Source organism: Arvicola amphibius, chromosome X (genome assembly GCF_903992535.2).
Source record: "Arvicola amphibius chromosome X, mArvAmp1.2, whole genome shotgun sequence".
NCBI lineage: Eukaryota > Metazoa > Chordata > Mammalia > Rodentia > Cricetidae > Arvicola > Arvicola amphibius.
This window is the reverse complement of record NC_052065.1, coordinates 44030349-44042452: the sequence shown is the minus strand read 5'-3', so window position 1 is coordinate 44042452 and position 12104 is coordinate 44030349. Positions and strand designations below refer to the sequence as shown.

General features: G+C 39.0%; 1 protein-coding gene across 1 annotated transcript in view; it reads left to right on the top strand.

Annotated features, from left to right (window-relative positions):
• Positions 1-5930: 5930 nt before the first annotated feature.
• The window catches only part of LOC119804217 (BTB/POZ domain-containing adapter for CUL3-mediated RhoA degradation protein 2-like), a 33797-nt gene continuing 27623 nt past the window's right edge, over positions 5931-12104 (top strand). The window contains 1 exon segment of the mRNA XM_042054319.1: positions 5931-6050. Coding sequence (XP_041910253.1) covers positions 5931-6050 — 120 coding nt within the window.

Sequence of the window (12104 nt, the reverse complement as noted above, 5' to 3'; positions counted from 1 at the left end):
AGTAGTAGAGCTGGGGATGGGCCTGGGGTCTTGCACGTGCTAGGTGGGTGGTCTGTGACTGAGGTATATTGTCAACCTTGATTCTGTAAATGTTAGTAGTAATATATGTTCATAAGTTACAGGCATGATTTAAAAAGTAATAATAAAAATTTCTTGATTGATAAAATAATGATGAAACTTTGTATGTTAATCTAAGAAATTACTTGGAAAAATTGAAAACCCAATATGATCGTGGCTTCATGTGTAATGCTTTTATGTCAGTTTTTCTTTTGGTCATGTATTTTTTTAAATTATTTATGTGTGTTTTATGTACATTAGTGTTTTTCCTGCATAGATGACTATGTGAGCGTGTCAGGTCCCCTGGAACAGGTGTTCTAGACAGTTATGAGCTGCCATGTGGATGCTAGGAATTGAACCCAGATCCTCTGGAGGAGCAGGAGTGCTCTTAACTGCTGAACCATCTCTTCAGCCCCTGGCCACATATTTTTAACATAAGAGAAAATTTTGAAAAAGCATTTAAAATATTCAATGGTAAGTAATATGCTAGTCTCTATTGGGTGATGCTTTTATATTTTCATATCAAGCAGAAAGAAATATATATATTAGGTTTGGAAGTTCAGAAGCCTATATTCACACCCTACTCATAATTGAGTTTCTTTTCACTATGTAGCTCAAAATATCCTTTAACTTTTGAGCTTCTGCCTCAGCAGGTTTTATGACACCCGGCTTTGTATCTTCCTGACTGTATCTAATTCTGCTTCAATTCAGGCAAATTGCCATCTCCAAGCTTAGTTTACTCATCTGTAAGACGGAATGATACTTTTGCTACTGTGTGGTAACCAAACATTAACTAAGTTTTTGAACATTGAAGATGCTCAGTAAGTAATAAGCATAGTCTCTCAGTGTGTCTCAGGATGGCGCACTTTTCATAGACTTTGCTATTTATTTATTTTCCTTACACAAACTTGTATTTTAAATTTTGCTTAATTATAGTTAATTCTTAATTTTGATAAAGGTTTGAAGGTTTGCAAACCTTTCACAGGCTATACTATATACTTTGAATCTTCTTATATAATTGTGTGAATTTCATTTTGGCTTTCTACCACTTGAATGCCCCGGACTAAAGAGGTTGGTAAATGTATTACTAAGAACATTTCCAGGAGAATGTGGCAGTTCTCTTTGAATTACCTTGCCTTGCTGAGCCCAGCGACCTTGAGTGTTTGGCTCAAGCACTTCTCTATCAGTTAGCTTGTGCTGTGGAACAAACACTCCAAAACTCAATGGCTTCAAATAGCAAACACTCAGCTCATCCTTCCGATAGCAGCCCTTATGGTATGAACCTGGCTCTACGTACATATCTGCGTTCCCCTCTGTCTTTGGAGTTGGCTGCAGCAGCGAGCACATGCCTTCACATGCCTTTGATCTTCCAGCAGCCTAATTCATGCTGATTCACACCATGGTGTCAGGTTCCAAAAGCAACAAGAGCAGTCTCCTGAGGTCTGGAGACCATACAGCATCTCTTTCATTGCTTTCTACCAGGCGAAGGCTGTTGTAAGAATGACTGCTTCCAAAGGTGGAGATTCAGACCCCATCTTTTCATTGCAGAAGCTGTAATAGAGAAAGGTGAACAGACTGGGGGCATTCGTGTAGTCTATTCCAGATGCATAGCTAATTAGTCAGTATGCCGCAGTGAGAAATCTGCACTGATGACTGATTAGTCTAGACAAACTACAATATATTTTTTTGCCATAAAACAGAGTAAACTGACAGCTGAATGTGTTCCTAATTTTCCCTTGATCTCGTAATGTCTTTAGATTTGCATGACATTCAGTCCAAAGAGAAAAGCAAAGTTTCTTTTTTTTGTATTTTCCAAGAGCTACCCACCACAGAGTTAGCTATTTCCGAAAAGTAGACTGCTGTCTCGGTGACATTCTGAAAGAGGGATGGTAAAACCTGTCTTCCGTGAGCCGCATCTAGGACAACACTGTTGAGAAGGATGAGGAGTGATGACAGTATACGTAAGGACGTTAATGTCCCCCAAACAGTCACGAATGAAAAGTTAAAGAAATACTCACAACACTTTAAAAAGTGTGCCTCGGGCAATCTCAAAAATGTTGGATATTTCTTTTATTGGAAAAATGTAGCTTTTTGTAAATAAAAAAGTTTCGACAACTGAACGTGACTTTAAGACCTGGTAAAATCAGGTGAGTGACGCATCTGATCATCTCAACATTGGTTTTTAAATGTTAACAATGGGAAATTGAAAGCTGTGGGTTTTTACCTGTACATGGAGTAGCTGCTGTACTGAAAAGGTCCCCAAGAAAAACATTTTTAGATTTCAATGATGCCTAGGCTTGCAAAAGCTTAAAGAATGCAAACTAAGTTTTCCCCATGCCCTACTTTCTACGACAGCTAGAAAGCAGGCCTACTACATTAGCATTTTGAAAGAAATAATTTTATTTGATTTGCTAGCAATAGTCAATAGTGTCCATGGGATTGAGACAGCTACCTATAGAGGATGATCAAAAGGTGACTTATTCATGTTTCTCCACACACACCTGGAAGCCATAGACATGTTATACGACTAACTACCAGGGTGTGGAGCACAGGGTTTCCTTTATCAAGCCATGTGAACTAGAAGCTGTTTGGTTATCAGCATGTTTGTGCATGTGTGCAAAGGCCAGAGGACAACTTTGGGTGTCGTTCCTCCGGCGACATTCACCTTTTGTTTTTGAGACAGGGGTCTGTCATCAGCCTGGAACTCATCAAATAAGCTACCCAGTCTGGCCAGTCAGTCCTAAGGATTCCCAGTACTGGGATTATAAACACACAACAGTATGCTTATTTTCTACATGAGTTCTCAGTGTTGAACTCAGGTATTTCTGCCTATAAGATAAGCACTTTGCTGGTTGAGCTATGTCTCCAGGCTGCATGAACTTTTCTAACCAGACAAATGTTATGAAATCATGGTTTGCAAGCATTAAATAGCTGTAAGTCTGTTAAAAATAACCAAAATTTCATGATTATTTTAGAAATGGAATGATACAATACAGAAGAAAATTCAGGAAATAGAGACAACTTTCTATTAGACTTGCTATTTCAGGAGTCTCTTAACTCTACTCCACCATTTGTGGCATTGTACAGAGTGCACAGGTTGTACTAGGATTATACATATATGCATATAACATATGTAACAGTAATTGTTGAAAAGAGAGGCCGTGATTTGAAAGAGAGCAAGGAGGAGTGCATGGGAAGGTTTGGAGGGAGGAAAGGGAAGGATGGAATGATGTACACTAGATTATCATTTCAAAATGCAAGAGAAATTTTAAAAAGAAAATTATAGAATTTGTTTAAATCAAACATCTAGCTTCCTTTAACTGCGAATGTTTCCATTAGAGGGTCTATAAACTTTAAAGTCATGAACTTTCTTTCTTTCTTTCTTTCTTTCTTTCTTTCTTTCTTTCTTTCTTTCTTTCTTTCTTTCTTTCTTTCTTTCGAGACAAGATTTCTCTGTAGCTTTGGTGCCTGTCCTGGAACTAGCTGTTGTAGACCAGGCTGGCCTTGAACTCACAGAGATCCGTCCGCCTTTGCCTCCCGAGTGCTGGGATTAAAGGCGTGCACCACCACCACCCAGCAGTCATGAACTTTCTAATGGTCTATATTAATCCCTCATGAAACTCCCTGGCTTTATGAAGATTAGGAGTTTTCTTGTGATGCTATGTGTATAGAATTCTGAAGTTTATTTGCATATGCTAACACATCATAACTCTCTTCATATGTGTATGCTCACCCCGTCTTCCTTTTCTGTACTTTCTATCTTTTGTTCTGATAGACCTCTGTGACTATAGATGACTGCTGTGGCCAGTGGTTTCCTATAGTGAATTTCTCACTTGCCTCTCATTCCCTTTCTCTGAAGTTTAGTTCCCAAGTGCTGCCTTTAGTTCTTTCCGAAGAGAGTCTTATATAAGTGAACTAATACACAAATAATGTTTTTACTTCCAGGTAAGCCCTATTACTTCTGAGAAGCCTCAGAACCACAGGGGTAATACTGACAGACACCAAGGGTGCAAACAGCAAGAAGAAGGGCTGGAGAGACCTAAAGACTACATACACAAACCATTGAGTTCAGAGAAATATCATATGACTAAATACTTGCATGCCGTTAAGAACTGGTAGATAAACTGAACAGAAAATAGAAGAGTCAGAGGTAATTTCCTTGAAGTGACAGGATTAAGCTTAGTTAAAAAGAGTAAGAGGGGTTAGCCAGGCGAAGAAAGATCAAAAGTATTCCAGACAGGGGACACAAACATGATTAAAGATATGGGTGCGGGGAACAGAGTATTTTCTGGATTACTGGACTGCAAAGGCCAAGGCAGAATGACTGGAAAGAGAAGTAACTGCTATATTGCAGAAGCGCTAAAGAGTAAGAATGCTTTGGAGTGGGAACGAGGGTAAAGTGCAAAAGAATTATGAAGCCCTTGTTTGTAATGACTTCCCTGGTGCTGTCTGCAGAGACTTCTGTATATTCGCGCACTTGGTGTTGGAGTTAAGTTCATCACATTTCCCAGCTTCCGGCAATCAGTATCCTATTTGCACAAAGCTTTTCTCTTTTATCTGTACCTTTTGATGCTTATTATTTATCAAATTTTCCCTTTCTCCTGACTTTCATTCCCATCCCATTGTATCTATTATATCTGCTTTATAAAGTATATTTTAAAACATGCATTTTATATTTTCACAAATAATAGCTTACTTGTGTTTCTTGTTGTTTTCATCCAGCTCTCTATTTTTAAGATCGTGTGACATTATTCTGCATCTGCTTAGCATGTCTGATAAATCACAGTTGATATACTGTATTTTCACTCCTTATAAATATTTTGCTATGGCAAATAGCTGTTTCCTGGGCATCCTCATTCACATTCTCTGTTGAACTAGATGAAAAAACACCTACCCTCAAAGTTGTGTCCCTAGGTCCGAATCACAAGTATGGTACTGTTTGTAGTGATGTGTCAAGAAAAAAGAGGACAATGGCCATCAAATTCTAGTATGTCTCAGGACTCCTCAGTAAAGCTTGTAAGACAGACCGCAGGATGCACGAAACCCAGAACAGGCATCCTATCAAGTACCACCCACCTATACTTTCATGACTGAGAGTGAGCACCTTCTTTAATTGTGAGTAACCTATGGCTTTGTTCCTTGTCCTAGCCAGACTAACGAACACACTAAGGTGTTCTTACTTAGTAAATAAATAGGCGTAAGGTTCACTTCTCTAGAAAATTTATGCATGATACTGATGCTTCTGTCCAAGCACCATCTTTTGAGAATTACTACTTCCATTGCCTGAGATACACCTTTGACCCGATGAACAGCAATATTTACATCCCCTAGGAGCTTCTTAGAGATGCTGAATTTGGGGACCTACTCCAAGCTCTAAAAACAAAACAAAACAGAATTTGAGTTTGAACAAGATCATCAGTTGTTGGTATGGACACTTAAAAGGTGGCACACTTCTGAGAGAGGATATATCTTTCTACCAGGGGAACGAAGTCCATATGGGTCACATATTTCTTGTACTCATCCAGAGTGTACTTTTCAGGAAACAAAAGTTAATTTTGTCACCTTAGAGCAATATAGTGGGACATATTCTACTTAGGGTGTATTATTGGTGGGTGGGGGGCATCAAGTTTGTTCATTTTTTACTAGAGGTACTGGTTTTGATTAGAAAACTATCTCATTTCTGCCCCTGTTCCCCTCTCTTCCTTCTCACCCTTGTGTGTCTCTCTGTGTGTGTGTGTGTGTGTGTGTGTGTGTGTTCATCCGTGAGTGCATGTATGTAGAGGCTAGAGACCAATGTGCTCTTTGATCGGTCTCCTCCCTACTTTTTGAGACAGGGTCTTTCACTGCACCTGGCACTTATCTATTTGGCTAAAATGTCTGGCCCACCAGTGTCAGGGATCCTCTTATCTCTATATTCCCAGTTGTGGGATTCTAGGCGTGTGCCACCCCCACGCATTTTACATGAGTTTTGGAAATCAAACTTGCGTCTTCAGGTTTGTGCAGTAAGCACTTTACTAACTGGGCTGTCACATCAGTCTGGACTGATTTTTTTTAAATGTGCCTAGCTTTTACTTTTATCTCCTGCCTAATGCGGTTACTTGAAAGGCATGAAGGGTACTTTGGCTGCTTTCTCAGGTTTTCATTTTGTCCCCCACCCCCAACAAACCACAAAAGAACCCAAAACAAACAAGAAAAATGAGCAGCCCAGCATGCATAGACATACCTACGGGCCTCGACTGTCGTATGAGGTCAACACAACTGTGTGATTTGAAGAGCTCAAGCAGTTCCTATTCCAGAGCAGCTCAGAGGTGGAAAGATAAAATCTCTCTTCAGCACAACCCCAGAAACTGCAGATAACAATGCATCACTAGAATCTGCTTCCAATGGCTTGAGCATGAGATACCAAAGTAAAGTGACACACAAGGAAGCGTTACTCTTAGTGTGCAGGAGACTCTACGTTACTGATCTTTAAATCATCAAAATGATGTCGCATCCAAAAAATCAGGTCTAACTTTTGTAAGGACTTCAAATGCCCCCCTTGTCTGGTTCCTCTCTCTTGAAGCTACAAGTGCAAACTCACCTATCTTCTTGAACAGGGAGAAACAGGGCATGCGGGTGGGGGTGGAGCAAAGAAGGAGGGAAGTACTCCCCAACATTTCAGAAATACAATCTGTGTGTTTCACAGTGTGCAGACACAGTTTTGTTTATGGATGTCCTTGTAAAAAGTAACAAGTGCGTACTACAGAGCTATGGGAAATTTTGTGGGAAGGAGATGGAAACGCTTGCAGTGACTAAGGGTTATGCCTGCTCATGTTTAACCAGGAGCTCCAGGCCTGGGAAGCGAAGTGGAATCAGCAATTACCCAAAGGGAAAACATCAGTGCCCCCATCAGGAGAAAACGGGAGATGCAATGAAGTAGTCAGACTATCCTGACTTAGATTCACCAAGCACATACACGGTCAGGATTCTGCCCTCATTCACTGTTACCTGCAACTTGGAATACGCCCTCCTTTTGCTCTCTTCCTCCTAATTTGCATGCTTGAATCTAGATACTGCCAAGCTGAAGTAATTTTTATCACAAGGCTAACGTGATTTACCCTCATTGGGATATTTATCTAGCTCTTTAAAAATGATTTCTGTATTAACATAGCCATCTCCCTCATTATTTTTTTCACTTTTGATATATATCACAATATTATTAAACAGCAACCCCTTATCGCTACCTCTTTATAGCTGCTGGTAATTTCTATTTTTATTTGCCTTTCTAATAATTTATTCTATGAAATACATGTAAGTGGAATCATGTATTTTTCCTTTGTACTGGCTTATTTCACCTAGCATAGCACTTTCAAGGTTTATCTATGCAAAAGCATGCATTAGGATTTCATTCTCTTTTGAGGCTAATATATACAATGTATACAACATATATAAAATATGCTGTACATATACCATTGTATATACACATATATAATGATACATAGTTGTATGTACACGTATAATGATATATATAAATCTTTTAGTTATCAATATATGAAAGGATGGTTTGTTTTCATCTTTGCCTGTTGTGAACTTTTGCACAATGTGTATGTGTTTCAGTGTCTATTTTTAGTTTTTTGGGTAATATTCAGAATGAGATTGCTAGATCATATAGTACTTCTATGGTTATGTTTCTCATTTTTATTTTGAGTTATTCAAACAAACGAAAAGCCCACACAATAATGTAAGAACTACCTATAAGAGCTCTTAGTCAGAGACCTACAGCTGTACCTTTCAACAATTCAGTCTAATTAACCTAATTCACCTGCTTGTTACTCTGAGCAATAAACCAATTACAGGCTGTGGTTCCTCAAAGTATAGTGTTCACTTCATTGGGTCTCCAACAGAATGATTCTGACTCTACATTTGTGTCATTTTCTTCTCTGTTTTTAAAATGATTTATTATATTATACAGTGTTCTGCCTGCATGTACACCTGCCGGCCAGAAGAGGGCACCAGATCTCAGATCTCATTGCATTTGGTTGTGAGACTCCATATGGTTGTGAGACACCATATGGTTGCTGGGAATTGAACTCAGGACTTCTGGAAGGGCAGCCAGTGCTCTTGCCTGCTGAGTCATCTCTCCAGCCCGTTTTTTGTTAAATATATATAACCGAGCATTTGCAGCAGCATATGGGGTCCTTTTCCAGTTTCAGCTATTGATGGCCTGTGGCATACTCCTCTTCTTGAGCACAGCACTTTCTGTGCAGGAAGTAGGATGCTTTTCTCTTTTCTCTACCTCCTGGTAAGTGGTATCTTTTTGGCTACCCTTGAATAGTTGAACACTGAGCATTTGCAGTTCCTTATCTGTTTAGTGTATAGCTTTACTGTGATTAAGGCAGTGTAGAATTATTTCAGTCCCTGTTCTTAGAATGGGAACAGAAATGATACAAGGCACTTCTGGAATATATATATGTATTATTCCATGTAACTTATGTGTTTGTCTATATATTAGCTGAATAACACTAGAGGGACCTAAATGTTGCAAAGTAGAAGCTCTAGACTATAAAGTTACTTTCTTGTGTGGAGGACAGCGCAGGAACACTACTGTTCGCACAGTACTTTGTAAGGAGAACGAAGTCAACTTATTTTATGAAGCCATCAAAAGTATGTTTACCCTTTCAGTTTGACAACCCTCTTGAATAAAGACCCAGCCATTCTGTTAACTAGTCTTCATCATCCCCAGCACTGTTTCTCAGTATAGGCGCACACTCACCCTTTGATTAGCCAGCATCTTAGGTGTGATCCCCTGCTTTCTTGGTCACTCCTCTTAGAAGGCAGGTAACCCTGCCTTAACTTTCTTGTGGACGAGTACTTATTCCATGCATGATAATCCATTTGAGGCCACAAGTCCCGCTCTGAAAATCCCTTCTAGCAGGCTTAGCAACCATACATAAATATGCTCTCCAATATCTTGCTATATCACCCTCAGGTATTGAATAAGTATATAGTAAACCAACTTTATGTTGCTTAGTTATTTCTTATTTTACAATGATTAGTGTGCAAAACTACTGTTTTAGTACGAGTATGTCAGACGTCATTAGCAACTTGGGAGTGGGAATTCTGAATTATTCATTTTGTATCTTCAATAGTGCCCAACATACTTTCTTGCAAACTCAAGCGCTAACTAGATGATGACTTTAATGGGGTAGACAGCAGGAGGTTTGCCAAAAGACCCTATCTCTTCCAGCTTAGCAGTGTATGTATATTCATGAAGTACAGAGAGGTTGCTACAGTATTAACCTTTGCAGTCTGAAAGAAAAATACTTCTTAAACTTTTGCGTAAAACCCAGCATGAATCATTCTGTCAAATTATTGAGGCATAATTGTGTGTATAGTTATCAAGTATATAGTTTAGTGACTTTTGGTAAATATAGACAAAACTTTAGAGCCATAATATAAAACAATTCCTACATATATCCAGAAAACTCTCTTGTTTTTCTTTAAGCAAACTAAATCTCTTTATCACTGATACTTCTGTTGACCTAGAAAGACATTGATCTTATTTTTATCACTAAAGATTTTTGTTTATTCTAAAATTTTACACAAACTACAAGTAACATGTGCTGCTGTACATCTACTTTCTTTCATTCAACTTTACACTGATGAGATTTACCAAAATAGTGCGCATGTTAGCACTTCATTTCTTTCTGTTGCTGTCCGTTGTACCCGCATCTCCTTGGTGGAAATCACTCATGTTTCTTCTAGATTTCTAGTAGAGGGCTAATATGATTAGGGCTATTGTGAAATTGCTATTGTTCCCCCCCAAATATCTTTGTAGACATATGTCTCTCTCTAGAACTTTGGAGTAGAACTGTTGGATGATAGGAGCATAGGAGAGATGCATTTTCTAACATTAAAAGAAACTCTAGTACTTATAAACTCGCACCAGCTGAGGTTTCCTGCACAAACCTGTACAAGTTCAGCCAAGCCATCATTCTAGCTAGGGGAAAGAGAGCAAATTTTCCTTGCGGTAGCTTAACCATGCTCCACTGGATAGTTTCATACCAGGGACTATATGAGAACAATTTGGATATATATGTATGTATGTATGTGTGTGTGTTTAAATTGTTTTAATATATAAAAATATATATTAAAAAGGAACTGGAATTGGTATAATAAAGAAATAAAATAAATAATAGCCACTAATGATTGCCCAAAAAAAGGAAATGAAGCTAGGGTGGAGGGAGAGAGAGAGGTGGAGATCAGAGCTGGGCAAAGGAGTCAAGAGTAAATATGATTAAAATAAATTGATTACAATTCTCAAAGAATTAATAAACTATTATGAAAAAAAGAAACCAAAGACAGCCTAAAGTGGGTGTGCCATTTTTCACTTCCAGCAGCAGTGTGAAACGTGTAGCTCCTTCCCAATCCTGCCAACAGATAGCAATATGAGGAGAGAAACCGAGAGAGGATTAGAGGGGAAGAGGAGGAATTAGAGGCGAAGACATAGCAGAGATGAGAAATGGGGAAGAGAGGAAAGAAGGGCACTGTAGAAAATGGAAAGAGTAGAGAGGAGGGAAGGCTGCGTAAGAGGAGGAGCAGGGAAGAGGCAGAAGACAATGGACAGGCAAACACAAAGCTCACTCTTTCAGATATGAAAGAGTTTGTCTTTTTTGAAGGGAACCATATCAGTTTCATAATAAGCCTAATGATCCGAAATCCAAATTAGTTTATCACTTATTTAGCTTTGAGATGGTGCTCTGCTATATACTCCAGGTTTCCCTGGAACTCACTATGTTGCTCGGGCTCATCTCAAACTTGGAGTCTTGCTCTATCAACTTTCGGAGCACTGGGTTTATAGGCATACACCACCGTATGCCACCAGCCCGATGTGCACCTGCTCTGATCTTTCAACAACTAGAATGCACTGCCTCTCGGGAAAGGAATATGAATGCGTATTCTTCCCGTTGTCGGAGGGCTGTAATGAGCGTGGAGTTTGGGCAGTCGGTAGATTTCAAGTGTAGTTGTGATGGGAAAATACAAGTCTGGAAGCTTTATTTTCGTGTTAGGAACTGGTAATAACTTTAAAGTTCTTTTTCATGTTGTAAAACTTGGCTGCTTGGTACTTGCAGTAAATGTATGGTTTCTTTTGTTCAAGCATAAGAAGGAAGGATTTACTCAGCATAGGCATATCAACACAATGATCAGCAAAGGGAGAATGGCCAGTAGCTATGACAGGCAGCGTGGGGAGAGAGAGAAAGGAAATCCGACATGTATTCTTAATGTTACTTCTGCCCAAGCAAGCTCAAAGCTAATTTTGTTCAGCAGATCAATGGCATATGATTTCCAGACCTAGTCTTCCTAGGTGAAAATACGGTCCTTCTGGTGGTGATGAATTTGAATATAGAAAATCAAAAGGCATCCTAAGGAGTGAGAACAACCATAGGGGACTTTTCAAAAATCCATCACAAGTGAATTCCGTTATGAATATCTGTTTACTTTCTAAATCTTTGCTGAAGCAGCCCCAGATACACAGTTCGAGTGTTGGAGAAATATTCATCAGCCAGAAGAAAGTGAATGGGATGTGTTTTTAGCCTTACTGTGAGTTCAGCAAATTGTGTCACAGGAGGGAAATTGGTAGTGTAATAGAGGAAACTGGTAGCTTAAAGAAACATCTGGGCCATTTACCACTAATCAACTTTCTGCAACACCCTAACTGTCATTGTCAAGGCAAAGGGGATGAGTTTCTACCTTCTCCTCCTCATTTAGGCCTTCCTGTTGTCTATTTATTATCTCCTTTTCCCTACAATATGTCCTTAACAATTGAGTTTGACGGATCTAGTGTATGTCACACATGGGAAATGTGATCTCTTACGCATTCATTAATTTGATCAGTATTATTGATGCCCTGATATTGTTTACTAGTTAAGCTCATGGTGCAATTGTGAATCAAACCGAACCAAAGAGAAATCTCCTTTCATACCAGCAGGGGGAGACAGACAATCAAACAAGAAATATGTCCGTTACAGAAAAGTATTAAGAGGTGGTATATATGGAGAAGAAAAGTA